Here is a 27,897-nt window from a genome sequence, read left to right as displayed (position 1 = left end):
AAAATGGCACTTACCAAACAAAATAATTTGGATGACAGCAGAGAGAGGGTTAAAGACATTTATTAAAAAAAAAAGTTGTATTTACAGACCATTGCCTAAACAGGAAACTCTCCAAATGACAGAAATCACAATTTCTGTAATCTAAGTGTACAAAGTGCATGTCTTTCCCCTTTCTTCTCTCTACAGCAGAAGATGGGGGAGAGGGTCTCTTTCTTTATACCCTTCTACCCTCAAGACAATGGGAGTAAGGTCTGGGTAAGACTGAAGGAGACAAAACCTGTTGATTACTGGGTTATCCACCAGGCAGGCTCTATGAATAATCGTTTAGAAGAAAGTAAGGGCAAGAACACTGACTCTTTTGTTTACTTGGTTGGTCTGCCCAATACGGTCCCTTGGAAAAAAAAGGTATCTAGGGTCGATGCCCGGGAAGGAAAAGGTTATTCGGCTATTCAATAAATTAGCTCACAGACCCAATTTAACCACTCCAGGTTTCCCTGATACATTTGAGTCAGTCACTATTTGTAGCCCCATTACCCTGGGTTCCAACGTGGGCTCCAAAACAGAATCAAAGTATCCCAGTCGGAGTGGGAGACAACTCCTGTGCTCCCCCAAGCTGTTAGTTGCATAAGCTCACATACAGCCCCACACTATCTGTGCCAGGTGGGGATGAAAGGTTTTGGACAGCAAATGAAAACAGTGCCAACAGCAGCCCGTTGCACAGGATTAGCTACTTGATCTAATCCCTCTTGAAAACTGCCAAAAGAAAGGCTCTTCTGCAGCACCACCCTCCCTTGCCCTCTGAGGTGGGAAGGCAAGCAGAGGCGCTCTGCCAGCACCGTGTTGAAATGACATGTAACAGGAGCAGGCCAAGGAGCGTACAGTTAAGAGCCAGGAAAGCTGCACAATTGTCCTGCTAGTCTATGAAGCACCAGCGTGAATGCAAATGGCAAGAAGGAGCAGTGTGCAGGGTACGAGGTACAGGAGTATACTGTGGAAACTCAAAACACAGATGCCAATACAGGAAAGAGCAAACATCCACACAGAACGGACACCGGACTGAGCCCGAGTACAGCTCACTTACTAGAGAGGAGCTGATGTGTAATACATCCCCTATCAGCATGAGGCACTCCACAGGCTACACGCCAGACACCCGTCACTCCATTTGAGAAAACTCTCACTCAGGAAACTAAATGCTGTAGAGTGCAGGGCCCAGGTGTAGCATGTAGCTCCCTTACCATTTGGACCAGCAAGCTTCTGGGAGACTGCTTTACTCATAACCAAGGCATGATCTTACTCTCTGAAGAATTTCTCCTTCTCTTAGAGTCCACCACCACCACCAGAAGTCAAGCTGCTCTGAAGCTGCCTGTTCCAGCCAACAGCACTATAGCTCACCTGGCAGCAGCGAGATTCTTCTGCAGGGCAAGTTTTAAGTGCCTTTCAAGTGTAGAGATAGTTTGTATCTCTTTGTTCTTGTGCTACAGTCATCCTTCATTTTGTTTCCATCCCACATGAGTACCACCTTAATTTCCTCAGAAATAATTTACATCTGCGTCAGTCTAGGCTAACGAAAGAAATACTGAGATTTTCCTGTTCCCTCGTAGGATGGATACTCTATTTTTGACACTGTAGCAGCTTCCTTCTCAACTCCTACTATAATTTGAAGCAATCAGTGCATCTCACTACCTAGTACTAATGATGAGAAAGGAAGTTCACTATTTCTGAGATGCACAGATGCTGCTTCCTACATTTTTCCATCAAGTCACATGCACTGAGCCATTGTCAGAGAAGAAACATACACCTGGGACTGAAGAAGTTGACAGAAGGCTCTTGCGCCCTTAAATGTGTGCAGATTTTGGGCATGGCTGAGAATAGACATATTGGGCTCTTTGGAGACCAGAAAGCCAAATATTCCCAAGCATAAGTAATGCAGTGCTCTTTTGTGGCAGCTATTGGAATGACACATTTAGACGAGACCCCAGATTTTCTGTTGCAGATCGCAAATTCCAGCCCCTCTGTGGCAGCAGTCCCTCTTCCTCTGGTCACCTCTTCAGCACTCTGACTCTTCATTTGCAAGGTGCTCGTCGATGGCTGTAGGAGAAAGCAAAAGAGAATTCGCCTTGACCTCCCCCTCTTACTGAAAAGTTGGCACCAGCTCCTCCCTCCTGGGATCTGGAGCATTTCAGGCAGATGACTGGACCTGCTTGCTTCCTTCCTCTAGCCCATGCCCTCACCACATGGGCAAACCCGCTTTGTGGAAGGAGAAGCAGCCTCACTAAAGCAAACCTATGGAACAATTGTGCTCTGATTCTTTAGTAGCAGGGTACTGCTCTCTGCTGGACAACCGAGTTAACAGCTTGTCAAGCAAAAGCAAAACAACCAGAGAGCAGACCGCTGCCAAATTACAGGGCTATGGCATTACAGTCACCTCCCTCCACAAGCAAGTCCATTTTGTTCATTAAAATGCAGGGAGTAAAAGATTGAGCCTTGCTAGCTGCCAGAACAAGGTAGTTTTGGCCAGATCACACTAGGGACTACTCACAATCATAAACTCTTGCCAGGTATCTCTGGAGTGGGTAGACATGTCACTTTGGCTCGTTTGTACAGTTCTTCAGTGCACAGCTCTTCTGCTCCCTCATGTTTGCGCTTTGGAGAAGCCTGGTCTGCTTGTGACAGCCTTATTGCTGTAGAGGAAGAATAGTCACTGTGACCTTTCCCATGCCTCTAGATCTCCTCGTAACTGCACCCTAGCCTAACCCACTACAGAGCTGGGAGAAAGAAGAACATGCAGTGCACAAGCACAAAGAGGTGTTCCCACAGCCTCCTTGAAAACCTTTGAAAAAAACTTTGTTAAAAGCAGAATAATTAAGTTCCCCAGAACAAGCATGGAAGTATCCTCTTTTGATGGAGGACAGCTTAACTATACCTGGTTAGCTCTACAATGATCTGTGCTTCTTTCTTAAGTGGCTGCATATGATCCCATACAAGCCATAAAAGATTCACTTTCATGAACTCCCATTCCTCAGCCCTTTTAGGAATGAAGGCTTACTGGGGACTTCTGAAAAAAGCCTAAAGGAAGGTGAATGTGATCTATGTTGTCCTAGCTACACACCTTCCTCTTGTTAAAAAAGGATCTCTCTCTCTCCTGCCTGTAGCCTTGAAGCCAATATGAAACTATCTCGGAAGCACACAAATAGCCCCAACTTACCTGTACTGGTGCTGCAGCCCTGCCCTGAAGCTGAGTCTGTGACTGGGCTGCTGAGATCTTCTACACATGAAGGGACTGATGCCAGTAAACCTAGAGAAAGGCAAGAGGACCGTAGTTAAGAAACAAAAACCACCTGGGCAGGGAGAAGCCTTTCACATGGAAAAACCTTACTGATCACCAACCAGCACATCCATACCCCAAAGCAGGATGAGTTCAGAGCTGTGCTCACCCAGCACAGGCCACAGACAGATGCTGTGATCTAGCAGCATATTTATTTAGGATGCTCTGCTTAGGTTTTCTCCCCAAAGTGAAACTGGACCATTAGTGGCATACGGATGTTGCCGTGCCACCACCAGCTCTCAAGACTAATCAAACTCCACTCTCAGCTGTCCAAGAGCTCCATGGTGCTTCCCCTGGAAACTGATTCAGCAGCTTTGGCAGGGACTGCTTCGTCTTGCAAGGACTGGCCAGAGAGACAAGTCCTATCTATTTTAAACCACGACCACTCCTCCCACCATTTTATCTCCTGTTAAAGACACAATCTTTTGCGATTGTTGGTACTTACAGAGTCCCCTGTAGCGTGACAGCTGCTGGTAGATCTGCTTCATGCGTTCGATGTTCAGTCGGCTGGTCTCCGCATGGTTCACCATGGGTTTGGGGTAGTCCACCCCGATGATACACTTGGCTGCCTTCTGCACTGACTCTGGGGCATTCCATGGTTCGTAGATGTATCGTGAGGGGAAGCCCTTTAGTTTGGGCAGATACCTCCTGCAAAACAAGTAAAAAGATGCGCAAACACCACTTACGAGTACAGCAACGCAGCATTCACAACGCGCAGAAAGCGCCACGCGCCTGTCGGCTACTGAACGACTTCGGCTCACAGATCAAGCAAGAGAGAATCTCCAGTCACACCACTTACTTAACGTAGTCACCACTGGGGTCTGTGCGACGTCCAAAGCCTACAGGGCAGTAACAGTGGAAGAACTGCTGGAAGAACGCACTGCATGAAAGCCACATCCAGCTGCCTGCATTTACGCTGAAATCTGCATCCAGCAACAGTTCATCAAATACCTGCAGCAATTGGAGGAAAGGGCAGTGAGGGCTTCCCCAGGCAGGACTATGTGGCATCAGGACCCAAGGTGCTATTTCAAATAGCAGGCACTGAGCTGTGAGAACAACTCCTAGTAACCAGAGCAGCAGCAAAGAGGTGATCAGCTGACTGAAGCTAGTTGGCTGGTCAATATATCTCGTTTCCTGATGCTTTCACATAGGGAGGCACTGTCTGCTCATGCTGATAAAGTGCTGCCTTATCTCTCATGAAGCTACAGACTAAGTCACTACCTAGTGTTGCAGCAAGCCTTGGGTATTGATCCTAACCCAGGAGGCGTAACAAGTGCAAAGCACCAACCATGGGAAGCAAGGCAGATGCTGTACAGAACAAGCATGAAAGCAAGAAGGAAGAACCCCTCTGAAGGTCCCAGAGCACACTGCCACTGAGAGGTGGACAGGTTTCAGCAGTAACTCGCTCATACCCGTGCAGATGCTGTGCTTTTAGCACTTGACCCTATGATGCACTCAGCTTTGTGACAAGATGCCCCTGCCTCCGCTTTTTGAGTGGGGTGATATTTACACTGGATAGGTTCAAGCTCTGTCCCTTCAGATGGCCCAAGAGGAGGGTCTTTTACCTCTTTCCTCGAGAGACTCTAGACTCAGATTTCACAGTCACAGAGTGCTCCCTGACCAGCATGGTGATGGATTATACAATAAGGAAAAAGGTCCAGTTATAAAGCGACATTGAACTTGCAAAGAAAACAGACGGACTGAGAGAACTTTTACAAAAAATTTAAAAAGCCCCCAAACCCCCAGTCTGTATTTACCAGTGGGTCCCACTAACATTTAGTTATGGTTACTGGAGACTCTTGATACTGTCAGAGCCTCATGGTAGAAGGCAGAAAGAAGTCAGGCCGCTGGCAGGCCAAGAGCCCACTAGCAAATCCTTTCTTCCATGCAACTTTTACATGCGAAGCAAAAGCCATACCTGTGTGCTCATCCTTGCAGTGAGTGCCAGGGATACTGTTTTCCTTATGGGCTCCTGCAAGCCTCTGGAAATGTCAGACTCACCCTGACTCCTGACTCCCAGCTGATCCAGAGGTCACCCCTGGTCAGGAAGCAGGCCACCGCGTGCCTGGCCAGATGGTGAATCCACCCTTCCTGTCTCAGTTGGGTCATGATTGCATCGATCCAGGGGAAGCCCGTCTTGCCCTCTGCCCACTTTGCCAAGGCTTCAGGATTCCTGTCCCAGGGGATTTGGATGCAGATGGGATTCCCCTCCATACGATCAAACTTTGGGTTGTTCGTGGCTGCTGTGTAGAAAAATTCCCGCCACAGAAGCTGTCCATAGAGAGAGGGGGGGGGCGTGCTGTTCCGCTTTACCTGTGAAGGAAAAAAGACGTGTATTCACAAGCAGGGGAGGACCTGCTTCATTCAGCTGAGCTGTAAGCCACCCATACATTTATACACAATTCCCAAGTCAGTTACTGACAACTGCCATAAAGGAGCTCAGTTCCAGATCACCCTTCACTAGAAACCCCAGGTAGTAAAGTTAATGCTGCTTTTAGCTCACTCAGTACACTGACAAGGGACTTCAACCACCCCAGACTAACAGCAAAAAAGCTTTACATGGCTCATGACACAGGAGTCCAGGTTGAAGAATGGAGTACAGGCAGATTTAAGGTTTGCTCAGCTATATGCAGGAGAATCACTCTTCCTCACCCAAGAGCCTCTCCTGTAGTAGCAACAACCTTAGCCCATCAGTCAAACACAAGTGAGGCAACAGTAACTTCTGCAGCTGTTCTGGCACACTGTCTGGGAACCAGCATCACACTATGCCCCAAATCAGCCTGCTCTCTAGAAGAACCTTTTGTCTTACCTTCTTATACAGCTCCCAGAGACGATAGTAAAACAAGCGGCAGGACAAGCAGCCAAAACGCAGGTAGGGACTGAGTCCTGTAGGGCTGGCCAGCAAGGAATTGGCATTCATCCTTGGTCTTTCGTAATTTGCAACCCATGCCTAGACACAGTCAGGAGAAATGAGCCAAAACCACCCCAAATTTGTGGGATGCTGCTAAGCACAGGCCTCTGTGCACATGGTGAGGCCACTCTGTCTGACAGAAGAGTCCCTTCTATTCACCTCCAACTACCGCTGGGAATGATCTCAAGTGGGCAATCCCAACTCCCACATCCCATTCAAGAAATGCAAAACCTTTGTGCCAGGATTTAAACCAGTTAGCTATTTTGGCCAAGAAAGGGACTGAATTTGCTTTGCATGCTGGAGCTAATAACCCTGAGAGCTCCTAGGAACACAAGCTAACGCAACTGTTTATGTCCAGGTACGTCTATCTCATTTCACACGCTAAACAAGAAAATTGGGGAAATTCAGACCTTTTTGTGGAGTATTTTGTTGACAGTTTATTCCCCCTTCAGCCCAAGAACTTACACTTTCATCTCTACAACAGCCACCAAGCCACCCAGCATTAAAAAGATACAAACTGGTTACAATTGAGTCATGCCACGGCAACTGGGTCATCTTTCATTATGCTAACATTGTTTGCCTTGTGCACTATAAGAACACCACATGCCCCACAGAAAAAATCTGAGTATTTCAGGAAGGAGCTCAAGGAATGCCTGCCAGTGGGACAACACATTAACAGGCTGATGTAAGAGGGGAAGGCATTCTTTTATCAGCATGTACTAGCACCAGTACCTCAGCTAAAGACAAAACGAGACAGTGTGTAGCGTGCAGGAAGGACTGAGCAACTTACGCGACAGTTTCCAAGCTTGCACTCCTCTAAGGGAGTAGAAACAAGGACAAAAAATCCTATGTGCTTCAAAGAGCAGCATAATTAATATACAGCTCTACTTCTTTGGGTCCGAGGAAGCCCAGGAGCTCCCTAATCCACACATAACACAAGATCACAGGGGTACTCCAACAATAGCAAATACCCCTTCCAGAGGTGAATGCTGTGATTGCTGCTAGGAAGAGCAGGAAAGAGAGCAATGGCCAATGCTCAACATTTTTTGCTTGGAGACTGCAGGAAATCATTAACAGGGGCTACCTTTCTTTCCAAATGTTTGTCCAGCCGTGCCAAGGCTTCCGTCTCCCCTCCTTGCCAAACTGCAGGGACAAGACCATCTGTAGGAAAGCCTGAAGGAAAGAACTCTGTAAGATTTGAAGCCACGCCTAGACAAAAGGTACAGATGACATTAAGCGTTAATAGCAGCAAGACACTACATACTGCAGCTGCCTAACATGGCTTACTTGCTGCTCTACTCCTTCTACAGCAGGCAAATCCTGTGGAACATGGGGAGAGCCTGCTCATGACGCTGCACTACAAGGGCCTCTCCCTGCAATGCTTCAGGCAGCCTTCTGGGGACTTTTCCCATTGCTCATATGCCAGCAGTCTCTTGTGTATCAGCACTACCCACAGGGCTCTGCTCCAACGGCCAGAGTAGCTGGCAAAGGAACATTTGGTCCACAGCTCTGCCTTACAAAATACCTTGCCATGGATACCAGCAGCTCACTAGAGAGCCTGGCTGCTCCTTGCGAGGCTCCTCCTGTTCTGCTAAAAGCAGGCACTGGGGAAGGCACTGGGTTAGTGCTGAAGAACTGACGCAAACAGGGAAGTAATAAAGCAGTTGCCCTGCACTGCTCTGGGCTGACAGAAGAGCCTCCCCTGGCAGCAAGCAGAGCAGAGTAAGGTTGCAGGCAGTCTCACGCAGACCAAACAATAAAGGAAGCAGATCTACCCAGGACTGCAACCCTTAGGATGCTGCTGTCATGAAGCCCTCCACTTTTACATCATTGCTGAAACTGTGCCTTAAGGTACCAGGTGATATGCCTCTCAAGTGGGTACAGAGCCTCCAGTCACAAACACGCAGACAGTATTCTGCATTAATCCTTCCTTCCCTTGCATTTAGATTCACTTCCCTGATGTAGGCCTTGCATTCGTCACACCTAAGCTCTCTATTCATCCTCCTTCTCCATGAAAAATACAGCACCATTAGGCATAGCAGGATGAGTGAAAGAAGTTCCTGTAATATCTTTGTCTTGCTAAGCTCCCAGATTCATGCTGCTTAGCAATAACTGAATGAAATGGTCTAAGCCTGGTACACAGTTTACCTCTTCAGGTCTGTTACACAACGTGTCAGAGACGGCAGCAGGAGAAAAGCAACTGGCAAGGACATGAGACGCTGATACAGTGGTTACAAGCTCACCATAGCAGACAATATAAGGACAGATGCAGAGTGTTTCAGAGCAATGCTAAAGGGGATGCTGTGCATTGGCAGTAGTGCAAGGGACAGCAGTCTATTTTCATGAGGTCCAGCACTCGCTGAAAACATTAGGCTGCTTCTACAGCTCAGGTCAGACAAGAACACTGGGGTTGGCCTCAGCACATGCCAGCCATCAGAAACACTTTCACTAGATCCTGTTTCGGCTGGCAGTTAACCCATGTCTTCACTCTAGACACATACCCAGCTCTTCCAGGGATGGGACCCCATACACGTCGTCATGGTTTTCCTGGATATCCACTCTACATGTCTCCATCTGCTGGCTCATTACAGTGCTCACCGGCTTCTTTGGGAGCTCCATACGGCTAATGATGGCCTGGAAGCGCTTGTAGGTGAGGGGTGGCTTGTGGCCATTCAGCTCAATTATTCTGGAAACAAAATATGCAAGGTGAAACAACAGAGTCTCGCTACCACAGAAGACACAAGGAAATTATAGACCTACCTTCCACTTGATGCATCCCTCAAAGGGATATTAAAAACGAGCAGAACACCAAAACACACCAGAAAACAAACCCCCACATACTAATTCATCCCTATGGCAAAAACAACCCAAACAACTCCAGCTGAATCAGGTTTAGCAGCACATCTCTCTGCCAGAGTTCTTCATCAGACCCCTGTACAAAATCTCAATCTGATTACTGCCTTTCTGTGTCCCCAAGATGGCAAATCCCAGACCTGCATCTATTCCCCTGACACCTTGTGATATCCTAACCCGATTCTGACCTTACTCCCTCCCCAGCTGACACAAAAAGTCCCAGCCTGTCGGTGGCCCCTCCTCCACGTATCTCAGATGAGAAAAATTCCAGTTTGCATCATTCCTCTCTCCCTGTGATTAGAGAAATCACCATCCTCTCCCATGCCATAAAGTCATGAGTAGATGTGTCTCATGATATTCACCTCTGTCAGATCATGCTACAGAAAAGACAGCCATGGTACCCTATTCCCCTACTTCACTAAGATCCACAGCCTGTTACAGCCATGCAGTCGTATTCTTCCTGGGACAGAGAGCTTTGAGAAGCTCCTCAGGCCAGGTAAGCTTCCCCAGGGTGAAAGATGCCATTTTTAACCCCCTATCCTGCAGGGAGAAGGAGTTAACAGCAAAGCAGGCAGCACAAGGATCGCCGGCATTACATAAGGTTGAGGCAGCCAATGCCACAGCTCACACAGGAGCTGCAGCAGAGCAGCTTTCCCCACCCATTACAGTCAACAGCTTATGCAAGGGGCTGGGCTTAAAGCCGAGCACTTCGGGCAACGCCATGTGCCTTCCCTTCCCTTCCCCCTGAAGCCGCACGTGTAGCGAGGAGGAGCGACATGCCAGCCCAGGGCCTTCCCCAGCCCTGAGCCCTTCCTCACGTGTGCTCCGCAGTGACCCAGCTTCCCTGCGCTGCTGAGCAGCGGCAACATGGGAAGTCAGCCCCGTGCCCTACCGCCCACTGAGCCACCTTCATCTGGGCCAAGAGAGACCAGGAGCCCGGGCCTCCTATGCACTGCTGACTGAGGGAAGAAGGGGAACCTTCAAAGCAGGCAGCGCAGCTGTAAATGTTAAAAATGAAGCCTCCTGCAGTTTCCTTCCTGCTTTCTACCTATAAGTTATAAATGTTGGAAGAAAAAGACACTGATGAACAGGATAGGGGAGGGAGGGCAGGCAACCAGGATGTGCACAGAGTGCAAAGCACTGTACACTTTTAGTGCAAGGCTATAAACATGATCACGGCATGATTACAGCACTCTGCCACCCCTCCAAGAAAGTGTACTGAGGGGAGCCTCACAGGCAACCTGGTCTGCCCCATACCTTCGTACCTGAGAGCATCTCCTCTCCTTTCACACATGCACTTTTCAGCTGGCTGTCTCTGTGTACCACCCTAGAGATAGTAAGAGATCGTAAACTCTCATGACTACTACCCACCACAGTCTTCTCTGCAGCTTGCTCTGAGCACTGGGGTCCCCAAACAAGCCCATCAGTTCACAGAAACCCCCAGAAAAATGCGCATTGCCGCTGGAGGAGAAGCGAGGCATTTCCAGTTACAGCACTCTAGAGAGGCTTTCTCATTTCCAGAGTAAGTTCAGTGCTTGGAAGCAAAAATGTGACAAAGCTGCATAGTGTTTGCCCTGAGGTGCTTGGGTTGGGGGCAGGGAAGCCCCTTGTTCAACACTGCCTCTTTTTTCAGTCCTCTCCCACAGATCTGCTGAGGCTGCAGCTCAGTCTGAGATCCACACTATTATACCATGTCCGAGATCCACAGATAAAGCTTTTGTGAACGGACAGCTACTCGGAGTAAATTGTTGTGACTTGCAGGTGGATGCCAGTGTCTGTATTTGACATCCTCAAGAATGTGAATACGAGTGAAGTTACCTAGTACAGCTCCTTGGCTCCTAAACAGACAGTTATTAGATCTGGGACACAAATCTTTAAGAGGCAGGACTAGGACAATTTGCACATTTCACAGCACCTGACACTGGCATTATGCAACAAAATTTGAACCTTCCACAATACTGCCATGAAAAGAAGTATCAAATATGGGGTATTGTACAATATTGGATATTATACAATACGTACTGGGTACTGTAGTGCTGTTCAGCCTTCTGTACATAGATTTGTCCAGGAAGCTCCCCAAGCAGGAGTCCCCTCCTTCTTCCTATTGTCCTTCTAACCCAGGCAGTACAATCTCACAGGACCTTCCCTGATGACAGAAAAAAGGAGGACCCTCCCCATGATTTAATACTCCCTTTTCATCCGTCCCCCTCAGCACAACTCTCAGACTACATGTAGCGTTTTTCTTTTAGTTTTCTTGAACTGGAACAGAGAAGAGCAGAATCAGTGTATTCATCATACAAAACCTAACCTTTCTGGTGTTAGTGAGCATACATAAAAATGGCTGCCCTACCAGACTACTGCCCAGTGCTACCTGACAGTAGTACCTGGGTGCCAGAAGTTATGAGGGTCTTTCTGACTGTCGGTCACAGTCACACTTGACCTCAAGAAAGCAGGTAACCAAAACCTGGCCAAACAGTTCTGGTGCTGGTAGGGTTATAAGGTATTCTACAGTCAGTCACCTGTGACAGCAGAGCGTTTGCAGATTTTAAATGCACACCCCCACAGGTGTCAGCTTCTGACTCACATTTCCACAACAGTGTCCCAGCAGGATGGCTACTGGGCTAGGGAAAGCTGCTTGCCTCAAAAACACGAGACCTCAGCTCACTTGCAAATGACAGGACCCAGTTCTGGCAAGGGACTGAATGTGCTCTCCCCTGCTTCCTCGCGTGAGGAAGAGCTGGCTGCCAGCACTCAGCAAGCAGGCTGCTTAACAACGCACTACTAAGTGACACAGGCTATTTAGTTAGCCTCGCCAGCTTATGCAATTGCTCTGATCTAAATCCTCCCTCCAGAGAGCTCATGTAGGGCTACACGTACATAAGATGAGGGCTATGTCTACAGATCCAAAGAGGAGATGGAAAGAAAACAAACAGATATTCCAACTCAGCAGATGCTGGACAAAGGATGAACAATTCAACTTCTGCAGAATCACACACATGAGCATATGAAAGAGCAAGAAGTGACTTGATGACAGGCTAAGTATCAGCGCAGGGGGAAACACCTGACACCAGAGCACCATGACAAGGATAACAAGATCTGGCTGGCAGAAGTTTGATTTAACCTTCTTAGATGGAAATAAAACCGCTTTTTTGGCATTGCAGAGCCACCAAGGTATGCACGCTTCCCCAGTGCTTGGTTCTTTTAAGTTAGTACATGCTCTTAATAAAGCACATTTAACTATAATTTCAGCCTTAGGCTAGAATATTTGAGGCAAAGCTGCACCTGATGCATGCTACAAACATACAAGCTCACAGTGCTCTTTTCTGACCTAAACTGCTCCCCCTGAACAACCCAGGCCTGCCTGGGATTATGGAAACCACAATGCTGACTGTCAGCAAGCAGACTACAGAGGATTTAGATCCTAAGGAGGAGAAAACAGGCAGGTCCAGAGAAGGGACAAAACAACCTGTCAGCTGGAAGTTGTCAGACAGAATAATTGTCAAGTAAAGGTTTTGAGCAGGCTAAGCTGATACCCAAGAGATTATTTTTTCTGTCTGACTTTTACAATCTGAACATCACTAATCTTGACTGGGAATTCCTAGCTTTTCCAGCACTGATGCTGATTTTCTACAGCCCTCTCCTTGTTTTGGGGAAGAGGAAAGATGCTCTGATAATCACACAGCTATGCTGGCAGTGCCAACAAGGAGCATATTGTAATCTTCCTACTGGGCAGAACTGGTCCAATTCACAAGTTAACTGAACAGGCTCTTTGTAAGTGTTTGAAAGGAGCTGGTAGTGGTGGTACCAGGAATACGCTGCAGGGGACAAGAGAAGGACTGCTGGAATCATTTATGTGGAAGTGAAAGATTAGTCTAAATCGTTGAAAACCAGGCCTGACAATCTTGTTGGAAGCTTGATTAAAGAAAGATCTGAAGTAGGATGCTACCACCAAGGTTACTAATTATGCAGGAAAAACAGTAGGCTGAGCAGAGGGACAACACATACCATGAGCTAAAAGACTGGTTAACACAACTGGAGGGCGACACACTCAGAGAAGCTTCCAGGAGAAATGCAATATTAGAACTGTATTACCACCTGCTGACAAATCTCAGAGATGCCAAGAACCAGGAAATGTCAGAGTAACTGGAGACTTTAACTGCCTCCACACAGGCCGGGTAGCTGTCACATCCTGCCGCCTGCCAAAAAATAATTTTCTAGTTGCCACAAATGACTGCTCCACGGAACAATTAATCAGAAACCCACAAGGAAAGGCTATGCATGGTTTGGTCTTAGGCAGCACTAAGGTATAGCTGAAAATGTTAGTTATCACTTGCCTGCTCTAACCATGACTTTGGCATACATCAATTTAACTTCCTTCCAGGAGCAACACCACCATAACGGCTTTTATTTCAAGAAGAGAAACACATGAAAATAAGGAAATGTGCTGAGCAAAAAGAACAAGCTGAGACGTAAAACACCGACAGGCAAGACAGATGATTTGAAGATGAAGTTGGGGAAAAAATATTCAACAAATGCACAAACCTTCAAAAAAGATTTCAGAAAGATCACAGAAGTCAAAACAATGGAAGAATAGCATTATCAAAGATAACAGAAGGCAAAATCCTTCAGAAAAATGAAGGCCGAAAAAGACAGAAAAAACCAAACTGGTAGATTAAATTAAAAGCCACAAAAGCAGCCTCTCAGCACCTCCCAATCCAAATGAAAGTTTGAGAAAGCTTTTTTTTAAAAAAACATAAATAGTAATAAATACATAAATCCCTTTATAGACACTCCAGGATATTTACAGGGCCAAGAGGTGATCAAGTCATCAAAAAACCCTAGAGACTAACACCACAGCAAAACCCCATGCATTTAGTTTTGCACATACCACAGAGGTATTCAGGGAGGCTGCCACTCTGAATCTCTTTAAAGAAATGTATCAGGAGACATCACAGACTGGGAAGTCAGGAAGAAACGCCACAAAACAAAGATATGCTTGAACAGCAACAGCTTACCAGGACCAGCAAGTGTCCACCCAGAATTTATAAAGTACCAAACTAATAGATACTGCATGTAACACTTGCCTTAAAACTGTCTGAATACTATGAGGTTATGAAGTAAGTATGACTCCAGATTTAAAAAGCATTTCAAGGGCATCAGAGAAATAACAGAATAGAAAGTCAGATATGTGTATTAGGCAGATGGGTAGAAAATACTGATAGAATCAGTGAATGCATGGGAATATGCAATATGTTGGAGGGTTAATTTGGCTTTGGTAAAGGGAAGTTGTGCCTCAAAATCTATTAGTGACATTTGAGCCTGGGGCAAGGGAGACTCAGTTAATATACCCGACTTGGATTTTCAGAAGCCATCTGGCTGAAAATTTTGAAAGAAAACAAGATAAATTGGGATAAAGGGTAATGTCCCTGCAGACAGAAAATTCTGAAATACAGGATAGGGTCAGAATCCATTTTTCCAAGAGGAAGAGAAATCCTATGCAGAGCTGAGCTAGGGCTTGTGCTGCTCAACATTATTCATGAATTATCTGCAAAGGGACAAAAAACAGCATGATACAAGAAGCTATCTGGGATACCTAAAAATGAAAGGCAATTAAGAAATTGCCCTATACACCACATGAGCAGCTGACAAAAATATCAGACAAAATGCGGTGTTGGTTATGTTGTTTCTCCACATGCATGGCTATGCAATCTTAAACTTAAATAGTAGCAGCCTCTCAAACTGCTATGACCTCTCTGGAAGGAAGCCCTGAGACATCAGTTGAGTGTTTAGCAGCACTTAGAAAAAGCAAAAAGAATGCTAGCAACTATTAGAAGACAGGAGACATTACAGCACTATATAAATCGAACTTGCTCCTACATTTTGAACACTAGCTACAGTTTTCACTACTGTTCTCCATCTCTAGAAACACCCAGAAGTATAAAGAGAGGTGACAAAGCTTAGAAGAGATATGGAACAGATTCCACCAGAAAACTTAAGTAAAGAAGGACTCTCCACCTTGGAAAAGACAAAGATGACATGAGGAAGGATGTGAGGGGCCCCGACATTGAAGGGGTGAGGATGTAAAATGCATTCATGGTCTCTTCTAATGCAAAAACTAGAAAGCAGTGTCTACTAACAAGACAGGTTCAAGAAGAAACCCCGTCACTCTGAAGACAAACATTCCCACACAGCATGTGCTAGTGCAGAGCTCCTTCCCATAGGAAATTATGGATGCTAAAGATTTATAGGAGGAAGTCTACATTCATTCATCATTACTGGTGCAAGTCATCCAAAGGAAAAAAAAAGCAAGCAACCTGTAAGAATAGTACCGAAACATGGTTGAAACCAAGCATACTGTAGAGTCTTAGCTGAAAGACTGTCTCCACTGTTTAAGGAGGTCATAATTATACAGAGGTTATACAGACAAGTAAATAGATAAAACTCAACATAAAGGCAAGGCTCCCCCATAGCAAACACACAACAAAGACAAGGCATTCAGGTTTTACAATACAGTAAATTTGCCCCAATCTACCTTGTTCTACTTCTTCCAGCTGTCCTGGCTCATCCGTCAGTCAAAAGCCCTGCCTTCATAACCTGTTTGAGACAACAGCTCAGCTATCTTTATTACAACGACGCAAAAAAAGCAGCCCACGCAGTGAGGACATGCTCAAGGAGAGCAATCAATAGGACACAGCTGAGCAACTTAAATGACTGTCAAGTACAGTTTAATAAGCTTGAGGCAACACCTTTCTGTACGTTCAGGTCACTGTCAGCACTTTGACGTGCTCTTATCGAAAGTGCGAACACGCAGAGTAATCCTGCTGACGCCTTCCAGGCTCACATAGGATGACAGCGATCAACGTATGGTGATCAGCGTAATGGAGGAGACCAAAGTCTTCCCAGACACGACAATCCCAGCCTAGCCCAGGCAGCACCTTCTGCCCTTGCTCTCCCCGTACCTGTCCAGGTCATAGAGGGTGTGGGAGTTCTCTATCACCACATCCACACCAGCCTCCTTGGCTAGTTTGATGATAGCTGCATCTCTCTCCTTACCAAATGGCTCTGAGTCGTATTCAAAGGTGAGACGAGTGACTCCCCATTCCTGCAAAAAACACAATACACACAACTGTCAAACAGAAGACTCTCTCTAACCAACACAGTTACGAACAAGGATGTCAGAATTCCTGGCCAGTGTTAAGTCCTGGAAGCTTAGAGAGGGTTCCTGTCTAAGGGGCAGTCTGGACTCAAGATAACCAAAGAATCAACAATTTTATCAGCTCTAGCAAACATCACACCTGCTATGCAATTTCCTATAGGTCAGGTTTAAAACACATAAGAGGTCCGAGTTCTTCATTAATGCTCTTACATTACAGCTCAGTCCCCAAGCCTAACATCATCTTTTTTTTTGTTGCACATGATGTCCAAAAGTAACCTACCATCCTGTTCCAGCATTTGCAGAGAAAGCATTTCAGAGAACTCTTTCAATACAAGTTCTGCTCAAAATCTCATACTTTTATGTGGAGACTATCAATAAGTGAAACCAATACACTCTAAGTTTTTTCCAATGTCTCTTTAAGGCCATCACATAATAGAGGACCAATGTCCAACCCAAAGTGCAAAAACCAGGGTAGTGGGGAATGCAGGACAAAGGATGGCAACTAAGCAAACCTTTCTGGTCAGCACAGTACAGTATGATCCTGTAATTGAGATTTAAATTAAAGTCCTCCTTTTGGGGAGTTATTTCACAGTAGTCATGCCATGCACCTATTCTTTATCTTCACATCTTTAACAGATCATTCACAGATTACATGGAATAGACCTTATGAAATAGCACTCAGCCTCTTCCAGGCTTTTCCAGAGCACAGCTTGCTCTCAAAGACTATGGCCTTATTTTCATCAGCAAATTAATCATATGAGAAGAGGTTTCATGGTTTCCACAGTGACCCTCCTGAGACATCCATCCAGCAGAGCAGCAGCCCACAGATTTATTTAGCAAACATTTTAGTCAAACACAGACAGAAATCTACAGAAGCACTTAAAAAACCCCTCACACAACTAAGCTGTGGACCACATTCTCAAAGCGAGACAGTCTAAGTCACCTCTGTATATACAAGGACAGTCTTTTATGCCTTGAAACCAGAAACAAAGCACAAAAGACAGATGTTATTAGTTCTCTAAATACCATTACAAAATCATGCCAAAGACAGGAAAGGGAATTTAGAAGCAGAAAACAACTGTATAACCCCCCTAAACTTTCAGATTCAATCTTAAAATTATTAGGAAGGACAGAGAACTAAAACAGTTATGTACCACTGAATGCACATCTCAGAGAGGCACTTCGCTCCTTTTTCAAAATAAGAATATGACAGTATCAATAACTCAGAACAGGGGTGAAACAGACATGTTCCAGGCCCTGCCCAGCGATTAAATGTGATCCAACAGCTTCATTTTAAACTTTTCTTTCTTTTATAAGAAACACAGTATCAGCTAGAAGGCTAGGAAAACATGGCTTTGGTCTTGAAGAAACACACATTATTGCCTTGAAAGAAAGAAATGGAATAATAAAAAAACCCCCAAACATTTAAGGCTAACAGATTTTAGGGAAGTACACAAGCCTTCAAATTCAGGTATTTCCTACAGTTCTGAGAAGACCGCCTCTCTATGTGTTACATAGTACAACCAACCAGAAGACAGTAAAGTGTATAACAATAAATCGCTGCAGATACACAAAAGAAAAGTCATGACTGACTGGTCTCTTCTTACCTAGCCTATGGCATGGAAAAACTGTAGGGGTAAAATAGCCACACTGAAGGGACTGTGAACAGACTTCAGTGAATAAATGACATACTTTTCCTTCATAGAAGAGGTAAAATTACAGATGTTATTTCAGAGGCAGTGAGACACAAAACCTCTGCAAAGGTTAACACAGAGCTGACAAGTACACTTCTCACAGTATCCATGCATAATAGTGCCTTTGCAGTGACTGCTACCAACAACATAGCTCAGCTCCCTGCAGCAAGAGCAGAAATTGTGTTAGGTCTCAGTGTTGCATTACCACACATGACATAACTCTCCTCTCTGCAACAGCTGACAGCAAGGCATGAGCTGAACTCACTGTTCAGTGCAGCAGCTCTGGAGAGGCCTGAATTATTGTGAAAGCCATACATTTACCGTATAATACTATAAACCCCCCCACACATTCTTTTCTGCTCTGTAACACCACATCTAAGATATTCATCAACTCACCTGCCCAGGCAAAACAGACCGCAGCAAAAAGCATGTCTGGCTGATTCCACAACCATCTCTCAAACCTCACACTCTGCCAAGTACTTTTTGTTCTTTGACAAAAGTAGGCATTTTTCTCCAACAAAGTGTTAATTACCTTGTGAATACCTTGACCTAAAAAAAGGAGGGCATGGACCACTACTAGCCAGAACTTATTTGAGATAAAAAGATAAAAATAACCCAGGCTCTGAAAAGGCTATAAGCAGCACGTAGTTTGTGTCACGTGTTAAGATGCAGAAGCCAAATAAGTCAGTGCCCCTTTGGACCTGCATGGTCTGATTCTCCGCCCCAGTACTGCCCTTCTCCACAAAATACGCACCAGAACCATTTACAGCAGGAGGGTTTAGATTCACATTTACCTCTCCTTCTCAGCAGCTGGTCTCTAGCAGGTTTTGGGGACACTAGTTCTGTCAAACATAGGTAAGGTACAGTCCACGTGACAAACCCAACTCATAAGACTATTGTGAACCATGTTTTTTTCCTTTAGCTTTGTCACTCTAGCAAAGACACCATCAAAAAGCTGCAAAGACAACAGGAAATGCAATCTTAGAGCAGGACAGAGAAGAATGACAATTGCTTGAGGAACCATGGTATTCAAGCAGATGCTCTTGCTAGCCCTGATCCTCTCACAATCTACAGCACTGACATATCACTTTAGAAATGTATCCCACTAATCCATCATTGACCACCTAGGTCAATGCATATTCCACCGTCCTCAATGGTACATCAGCAGGAAGCTTGGACCAAGCTGCTGCTCAGCTGACTAAACTGCAGCCTTGAACAGAAGGAGAAAAGCAGTCAGCTAACATAAAAGCTTTTGAATTTTGAAATTTTAACACAAAGACCTCTTAGCAATTCACACACAGATCAATATGCTTTTTCAGTTATCTATAAAGCTGTATAGACATAGAAGTCTTCCCAAGTAAAAGCTGCTGGAAGAAAATGGCCAGTAGGGGAAAAGATCTCAACACAGAGGATGCAGCATGTTGCAGTGCAAACCTGCGAGACCTGACTTACAGAAACAAAGGCAAAGACCACCACGCAAAAAGAGAAGCTCAAGCATCCTGGTACTAGGTTACATCCTACTACTACATTGCTTTGCAAGGCTGGGCTCAAGAGTATTTGGCTCCCAAGCTGGCCCTTATGGAGAGTAGTTAAAGTTAGTTGTAAAGAGAAGAGTTTGTTATAGTGAAGAATTAGTTATAGTTACAGAGAAGCTGAGGGGATCTCCAACAACTAGCAGATTAGTGAGTGAGAACAAGGATAGCACTAAGACATCAGTTTTTCTTCACTATGGTCCAGAAAATTACTTTATTCTCTTACTTTAAAGAGTCTTGGGAAGACATCTGTTGGCTGCCCTCGCACAACAAACAAGCGAGAGTTGAGTTTCCTTAAACTGTTGTCCAGATCTTCCAGAGATTGGAGCAGAAATCTGCAGAGAAGAAACAACAGCAGTTACTGTCAGTCAGTCCAGTTACAGCTAAAAGGCAAACCAGGGGAATTTCCACAGAACTCCAGCAAACCTGCGTCACCAAATCAAACTGAAAGTTAGGACGAAAACCAGAAAACAAGAATTCACATTCATCCCTGGTCTGTCTACCAACCGCTATGAGACTGCAGCACCAGCCAGCTCCCAGCCATTCATATGCATGTTCTGCACGTCCAAATGCAAGAGGTTTCCAGGATTTTTTTTCTTCCTGCAACTCCCTTCCCATGTTCTCTCTCAGAGCTGGCAGCACCCCCCTGCCAGCTGGCTCTCTCCACATTACAACATGGAAAAAAGCATAAACCATGTAATTCACTACAGTATATTCTTTCATGGGTCTAGGGGCAGGAGGGATTTTGCATATGAAATAGAAAGATATCGACATACTACTCCAAGGAAAGTAATGAATTACTACAAGAACTGTGCAAATTTTACAGTTCTGGATACAAACAGGCAATGTCACAGCAGAGAAATGTACATTCCTAGCTCATCAGTAGCATGACACTGAGCACCAAGATCTTCCAAGGCAAGAATTAGCTGTACTTAGAATAGTTGAAAACAGAACTGCAATTTATCTTCCACCACAAAAACATAAAGATTAGAGCACGCCAAGACATTTATCTATTTCTTCCCACCCCAAAAGTGTAAAAAAGCATTTACATGCTTTTTGCATTTAATGGTGTGTCTTACTGATCCCCCACTATGTTATAAAACATCAAACGTACCCTCTTTGCTTTCACAGCCACACATCACCCCATTGACATCATAACTTCATCTCAAAAAGACACAAGCTTTAAAACTTTAAACTCTGCAACAGCACACAGCACTGCTGGCAAGCTCATAGCCCTTTGTAAGCAAGTCTACCAACCTCTACCTCTCCCTCATTCCTACACGCCCACCCTGCAGCGTGACCTGCAAGACATGCACCAGCTCCCTTAAGATCACACACAGCTAATAGGAAAGCTAAGCTACAATTGCCTGGCAAACAGGGTACTTCCTCTCTCCCCAGTTGCACTGCCCATAATGTGAACTGCAAGCTTTGAGATAGAACAAGCTCCCTCTGCACTTCCTGAGGGAGAAAGGGACCCAGGATTCATGGAAACAAGGGCCAAGCATCACAATACAGAAGACCTGGACCCAGGTCTGCGTAACCTAAACAAACCACTCCCCTACCCACAGCCCACTTCCCCTCTATTAAATAGGAATATCAACTTTCCAAGCTGTTCTAAAAATTAAACAAGAGTTAGTCCTATATAGCTCACCCATGCTGTGCAGTTAACCAATAAGAATTTTTCAACACAATAAATTTCTGGCAGCTAGGTAAAAACACAAACATTTGCTTTTGGAGCACAGAACTCTGAATACAAATAATCGTACACAAAAAAAAACCCAAAAAACCCAACCCAGCAAAACAAAGCCAAGGCTCCCAGTGGGAACCAATGGAACTCCGGTAAGTACACGTAACTTCCTAATACATTTTTGCCTAACAGCCAGTGGTGTTAATTTCTGACATCTGCAGTATCAGAGAATCACATAGAAGCATTAAGGTTGGAAAAGACCTTTAGGATCATCAAGTTCAACCACCAACCCAAAACCACTGTGCCTCCTAAACCATGTCCCCAGGTGCCATGTCTACATGTGTTTTAAACACCCCCAGGGATGGTGACACCACCACCTCCCTGGGCAGCCTGTTCCAGTGCCTGACCACTCCTTCAGGAAAGAAATTTTCCCTAATACCCAATCTAAACCTCCCCTGATGCAGCTTGAGGTCATTTCCTCTCAGCAGCTACACACTGCCAAGAAAACATTATTTTTAAAAGCTTCACCTGCTCATATATTCCATGACTACAACATCAATAAAACCACTACCTGCTTCCCTCCCTCCACAATGTTGGCAGAAACAAACAAGGATTAAATGGATCAGGAATTAATCTTTTGGGGGCACTGCATTTGTTCTTCCAAATGAGGACAGTTAGTAACAACAGCAGCACGTGAAAAGCATTTCTGTCGGCTGCTGCCTGTAGAAAGTCTGGTCTATGGAAAGATCTCTTCAGGCTCCTAAAATATTAAGCAGTAACAGAATCCACTTTTTTTTTTGTAACTTGAACATTGATACTGGGGTAATTTCTGCACATTTACGCTGTTTAAGCCATCCTCTGATGTGGGCTCTAGAAATGCTTAGGAATCACCCACACTAGCCCGTTCCTCTATGATGAAGCCATGGTGCACAGCAGAGGCCATAGGTTGCAGCAAGAGTTTCCCAAACCTTACACACAGCCACGTGACATTTCAAAGAGCACTTAAAGGATTTTTGCCCAAGTAGCTGTCCTGTCCAGAACCTCCTTGATGGCATAGTGTGAGGGCAGGAGACCTGCTTCACTTGTATGCAGGGGAGTCTTGCAGAGAAGAATCCCTACCTGGATGGGGTTTCCAAATGTTCAGGCAGCTGAGATCTGACAGAATAGCATTATGTAATGTTACCGGCTATGGGTACATAAGGTCTCGCTCTCTGCATGGACATGACTCACCCAGGGAAAAGCCCACATAGGTTAATTTCTACCTTCCTAGCAGCAGCCAAGGTTTATTTCCATAAAAATTTGGGAGGTGGGAAGAAGGCAGGTGTGCGCACATCCCTGTGCGCACTCGGCAGGCGAAGAAAGAGGGAAGGCGTGGTGTGGTCATGCAGCTGAGGGTTCTTTGTGCTGAATGTCTCTGAATTCAGGGAAAAAAAGAGTGTTACCTAAAGCGAAACGCCCAGCGGTCGCTGCTCTCATTCATTTGGAAAGCTGGTAAGGAGAAAGTCTAATGACGTTACATAAAGTTGGAGGCTCCCTCCCACACGGTCACAGGGCAACACCGCTGTGAAAACTGTGGCGAGATCAACCCGGGAAGGCGACCTCCCTCCTGCACGGAGGGGACCGGGCGGGACGAGACGGCATGTGCCGCTCCGGGGGCTGCGGCGCCCCGAGAGCCCCCCCCCACCGCCGGTCCCCTCGCTCCCGCCCGCACCGAGCGCGTCCCGAGGCCTGCCCGCTCCCCGGCGCCTCCTCAGCGCACTCACCGCCAGCGGTTGATACCCACGGCGGAGGAGGCGGCGAACCAGGGGTCCAGGATATAGATACAACGGACTGACACGGCATCACGTAACGCTTCCTGTAGAGCCGGATTGTCGTGGAGACGCAACCCGCGGCGGAACCAATGCACCGAGCGGCAAAGCGAAAGCGGGGCCGGGGCCGGGGCCGCCGCCATCGCGCCCGCCGCCGCCGCCATCACCGCCGCGAACTGCCCCCGCTTCCGCCCCGCCGCGTACACGGCGGCAGCCAATCAGCGCGGCGGGGCGGGAGGCGCGCGGAGCCAAAGGCGCTCTACCGCCCCCCAGCGACGGCGCCCGGAGCTGGGCGCAGCGGGAGCGCCGCCGCGTCCCACCCCCCCCGCCGCTCCCACCTCCCATCAGACCCAGATAGCCACCTCCCGACTTTATTCAGCAGATTTGGCCGTTACAAGTCAGTAAGTGCGGCATTAAAAACGTCAGTTCCCATTTAAAAAAAAAAAAAAATAATTCAGGGACGCCAGGTGGCACCCTGCACTGAAAAGGGGAAAAGGTACCTGTGGTCGTGAAACCTGGAGCAGGAGCCCCCAAAATTAGATAGGAACATATTTCAGGCAGAAATGGAGCGTCCAGACATCACACATGGGAGCAGGGTACATCACATAGGACCGGTGGGTCAGGGTACAAAGCCATCACATCAACCGCCCAGCATCTCTTCAACCGACCCTTTAAAGGGGCCAGGGGTTTAGAAAGCTGGTGCAACATCACAGCGCACTACAGCGTGTTGCTCCTGACCCCTGGAATCAGAAGTCACAGCTGTAGAGCACCCTCAAGTGGCATTTGCATGAGAGCAGATGGAGGGGCAGAGATTTCTACAGAACTAACTGTTCAGCAGCAAGTTTCAGGTAAAGGGATTGATGCAGCTAAGCAAAACTAGGATTTCAGGGGTATGTGTAAAGGAGTCACTGAGCTGGCCACAGTGGAGTGTTTAAAAGGAACAAACCAAAAGACAAACTGCAAACACCACAGGAGATGCATAGTAGGTGTGGAATAAGTCCCCCCCAAACAAGCCTAACTAGCAAGAATCCCACTTTCAAATGCAAACTACCTATGCAGAGGGTAAAAAGGACACGTGCTGTGAACCCCATGAACTGGGATCTCCACCCTACAGAAGCAAGCGCTTCAGAGTAACTCTTCCCTCCTGCTCATCGCCAAGGGAGGCGGAGGCCAAGCTCACACCTCCCTGAGAAAGGCCACTTGAGAGCACATGCTCTCCCTCCGCAGGACACCGCACAGAGGGAATGAGAAGTTTCATTCCTGCTTCTTGGCATTATTTTCCCAAACCAGGTGGAGAAAAATAGAAAAGAGACCTCAGCAGGATGCGATACTGACTCAGAAAGGAGATTTGGAGGCACTGCTGCTGCTTAGGCTTAAGCAGAACCAGAAGGGAGGGAATTTTCCATCCTTTGCATTGAACAGGGCAATAGAAAGAATGGCTGTTGCCAAGCCTTTTACAGCAGAACAGTTTACTGGAGTCTGTCCCCAACAGCCTGGCTACCTGCCCCTTCCTTACATGGAGGTTCAGGATTTTATAACTTCAGATTGCGTTCATTCAGTTAATTCCAGATCCCTAACTACACAAAGCTCCCATCCCAGTCTGTTTGCTACGAGCCCACCCCCACAGAGATGCAAATTGCTCACATTAGGTCAATATCAACATCCATTTTAAAAAACGGTGACAAAAAAAATTATCGCTCTCCATAACACATGCTCTCCTCAACTCCAATACAGGGTGAGATCCAGTGGATAAAACACAATCCAGTCAGGTCTTTGGCTCTGGTTACTGACAGTTCCCCATATACTTTGCAGGTGAAATTTTTCCTGCTTCTTGCTCTTCTTCTCCCCAGGAGGAAAGGCGCACTGAAGGCTAACTCCCCAGGCACAGAAACAGAGGGGCAGGAGCTGCCTACACACCAGTCTCGTTTCTTTCGCTGCTTTTGACATTAGGATCCTCTTGCACCTTTCTCATCTCCAGCCCTTTCACCCATGTGTAGGCAAAGGAGCCCCCCAGAACCATCAAGTTACTCGTCCACCACAAGAAGCTCTTTGTCTCCTCAAAGTAGATAACAGCTAGCACTGTTTGAGCACAGGCCTTGGCTGTCCCAGACACATTGTGGGTGAGTGGGCTAGTGAACTTAATCTGAAGTCCAGCCACATACCCAATGGCAAAGCCAAACACTCCCCCCAGGGTCATCATACCCCAAAAACTGGGGCTTCCCAGCTTGTCAAAGTGGTAGAGGGTGCGGAACTCGCCCAGCAGCATCATGAGCGGGAAGAACAGGACACAAGCATTGACGTTGTTGTAGAAGGTCAGGCGCCAGATGCTACCATCCACCACAGGCAGCACCTTCTTGGTGTAGATGGCATTGAGCGAGACACACAGGCTTGCTAATATCCCAAAGAATATACCTGTCCATGACAGAGTGCCCTCTGCTCCTTCCTGGTCAACACCCAGCCAGAAGCCACCTGCAACCAAACAGATTGGACATCATTGACCAACTGCTGAAAGACTCAAAACATACAATCAGCAATTCATCTCTGCTTGTGGTTGTTCAGTCTAAGGTACAGACAGGCTTCAGGGCTTCCCCTTTCTATTAAGTGAACCCACAAAGTGTCATGACTAGCGTTCTGGGAAGATTTATTTTGGGAGTGCAGGTATTTCACTGTGCTATCATTCAATCTCAGATGATAGATTCCCACACTGAGCAGGCAGCATGAGTTTAGAAATTATTATTCCAGGGAGCCATGAACTGAAGTTGAAGTGACTCTTTTTGTATAGGTCATTTTCAGGAGATCATATGACTTTTTTATTTGAAGAGACAGCAAACTGACACACAGGTAGCAAGAAATATTCCTCAAGGTTTAAAGAAAAAAGCCTCACAGGCTTTGCTGCACTGTTAACAGGAAGGGAAAGATAGGCCAGAAAAGAAGATAAAAGATAGTAAACACATGGATGTAATATTAAGAAGCTTGATCAAAAGAGATCACAAGGCAGAAACGGAGTGCAGTATCTTCAACACGTTAAACTTCTTTGATGGGTAAAATGCACTCTTTAATCACCTCTAGAACAGGAGCTACAGGCTTTGCGTCTCCAGGGCAGAGAGGGAGACCTCTCCCCATCCAGCTCATAAACAAAACATAAAAGGGGAGATGAGCTACGGAAGAAGCACTGCACCGCCTCTCCATTAGCTGCTTCATGTTGGAGGCCAACAGGAAGTTGCCTGCAAAGCGGTTAATGTGCTTTAAACTAAGGTAAAATACAAATGGCTTCAACGCACAGACAGGAAAGGCTTTGCACCACTCCACAGAGGATGCTCAGCTACACTGCTACAGGTGTACAGGCAATGCTCCCACAGCAAAAGAAGATGGAGCCCAGGGGGAAAAAGTCTTAAGAGAAACCCTGCAAGGCTGGCAGACGCCATAGCCCTGGGCAATATCCAAACACAAGGCTAGCTGAAGGCTATCACTTGCATCACTTGGGTGGAAAAAACAGTAGTTCTGTTCCTGTTCACCTCTTCCATTGCTTGTCTCATTTTCATCTGAGTCCATCTGCTTGTCTAAGCACCAAAGTGAACACACATCCAACTGAAACCAGACCAAAGTCAACTTTTTACCATTCTTGGCATCTAAATGGCGTTCGAGTGGAAGGTAGCCTTTGGCATTACCAATGCCTTTGGAATGAAAGGCTTTAATCAATTCCTGTTAAGCCAGTCAATGCCCTGCCCTACATCATAACCACATAACCAGATCTGCTGGCGGTGTTTTATGCTTGGCTTGATCGGCTAACCCTTCATCACATGCATTCAGCCTGTCTGAATTGGCTAGTTCCATTGTGCGGTCCCAATGGTGCTGACATAAATACTGTTATTGTTACCAAAGTTAATAATCAACAAGCACGTGAGAACAGGGAGAAAGCCACCTGCTGTTTTATGCCCTTTGGGGATGGAGGGCAGAGGCAAGGTAAGGCGAGTTAAGCTTCATTAGAGAATAGACAGACTTTAGGAAAAAGGGTCAAGTAAGAGTAACTTCCTTTCTTAAAACGGTTACCTACGTGCTCCAGCCATGCAAAGCAGGTTGCCCAAGGTGAAGCAAGGCACAAGCCCTGAGCTACCCCACCTCACCATGGAGCTGCCGTGCAGGCGGAGATGATATCGCAAGGGGAAGACACCCCACCTCTGGCTCCCCAAGGTTACAGGGCCAGCCACGGGGTGGGAGCAGCCACCTCCCACTCCCCCTCACCTATGATGACTCCACAAGCCAGGAGGGCGTAGATGGAGGTAGTCTGCTTGAGGAGCAGGTAGGAGAGCAGCACATTGAAGACAGTGGTGAGGGAGCGCCCCACGTTGTAGAAAGCCACACCGACATGCTTGAGGCAGAGGTTGTTGGAGGTGACCATGCCAATGAAGACAGCAGAGAGGGGCAGGACGCTGCGGCACACCTTGAGGTCGAGGCGGAGGGCTGGCAGGCCGGGGCAGGGGGACCCGCAGGCGGCCCCCAGGCTGAGGCCAAGGCAGAGGGCGGCCGTAAGGGCACACTGGAAGAAGGTGACGAAGACCGGGGCATCGAGACGCAGCGAGGGGCTGTCCAGCAAGTACTTGTTGAGGAAGACCATGGCGATGGAGGTGAACCAGTAGAGGCAAACCACCACGGCGATGCGCAAGGCCCGCAGCAGAAAGGGGGCCCGCCGGACCCCGCCGCCCTCCGCCGGCAGCAGCGGGTCGGCGGCGCCGCCATCACCGCCCAGCGCCATCCGCAGGATCCCCGTCCGAGTCAGCTGCGCCCTGGTCATGGCGGCGGCGGCCCGGTTCCCCCGCCGCCGGCCCCGCTCCCCGGAGCACCGCCGCTTCCCGGAGCGCCGCCGCCTCGTCCCTCCCCGCCCCGCCGCCCTTTATTCACGCCCCGCGGGCGCCTCCCCGGGCCGCGCCGCC

The 27,897-nt window shown here is 46.9% G+C and overlaps 2 protein-coding genes across 3 annotated transcripts; both read right to left on the bottom strand.

Annotated features, from left to right (window-relative positions):
- Window positions 1-44: 44 nt before the first annotated feature.
- CRY2 (cryptochrome circadian regulator 2) lies at window positions 45-25,414 on the bottom strand. Of its 2 annotated transcripts, none has more exons than XM_064462543.1 (12): window positions 25,379-25,414; window positions 19,698-19,806; window positions 16,049-16,191; window positions 8,738-8,922; window positions 7,321-7,409; window positions 6,135-6,275; window positions 5,327-5,638; window positions 4,125-4,276; window positions 3,771-3,973; window positions 3,206-3,295; window positions 2,540-2,681; window positions 45-2,088 (listed from the first exon to the last, which is right to left on the bottom strand). In XM_064462543.1, exons 1-11 carry the CDS (start codon window positions 25,384-25,386, stop codon window positions 2,542-2,544), a joined length of 1,572 nt encoding a protein of 523 aa, XP_064318613.1. In that variant the 5' UTR covers window positions 25,387-25,414; the 3' UTR covers window positions 45-2,088; window positions 2,540-2,541. The 2 variants fall into 2 exon arrangements, with proteins under 2 accessions (XP_064318613.1, XP_064318612.1); XM_064462542.1 differs by lacking the exon at window positions 25,379-25,414 and adding an exon at window positions 22,922-23,166.
- Window positions 23,322-27,897, bottom strand: SLC35C1 (solute carrier family 35 member C1). Its single transcript, XM_009507772.2, has 2 exons — window positions 27,209-27,897; window positions 23,322-25,435 (listed from the first exon to the last, which is right to left on the bottom strand). Exons 1-2 carry the CDS (start codon window positions 27,756-27,758, stop codon window positions 24,876-24,878), a joined length of 1,110 nt encoding a protein of 369 aa, XP_009506067.2. The 5' UTR covers window positions 27,759-27,897; the 3' UTR covers window positions 23,322-24,875.

This window comes from Phalacrocorax carbo, chromosome 10 (genome assembly GCF_963921805.1).
Source record: "Phalacrocorax carbo chromosome 10, bPhaCar2.1, whole genome shotgun sequence".
In the NCBI taxonomy this organism is placed as follows: Eukaryota; Metazoa; Chordata; class Aves; order Suliformes; family Phalacrocoracidae; genus Phalacrocorax; species Phalacrocorax carbo.
This window is presented reverse-complemented; position numbering and strand designations above follow the sequence as displayed.

What these genes read in the sequence shown, in the direction of transcription:
- CRY2 (XM_064462542.1), bottom strand. Translation starts at nt 23,130, where the DNA reads ATGGCGGCGGCGGCGGGCGCGATGGCGGCGGCCCCGGCCCCGGCCCCG. An exon ending in ACAAACATTTGGAAAGAAAG is followed by an intron (nt 6,276 to 7,320) that starts GTAGCCCCTGTT and finishes GACTGTGTCTAG; the next exon opens with GCATGGGTTGCAAATTACGA. An exon ending in GTCACGCTACAGGGGACTCT is followed by an intron (nt 3,296 to 3,770) that starts GTAAGTACCAAC and finishes GCCTTTCTCTAG; the next exon opens with GTTTACTGGCATCAGTCCCT.
- SLC35C1 (XM_009507772.2), bottom strand. Translation starts at nt 27,758, where the DNA reads ATGACCAGGGCGCAGCTGACTCGGACGGGGATCCTGCGGATGGCGCTG. An exon ending in GGCTTGTGGAGTCATCATAG is followed by an intron (nt 25,436 to 27,208) that starts GTGAGGGGGAGT and finishes GTTTGGTTGCAG; the next exon opens with GTGGCTTCTGGCTGGGTGTT.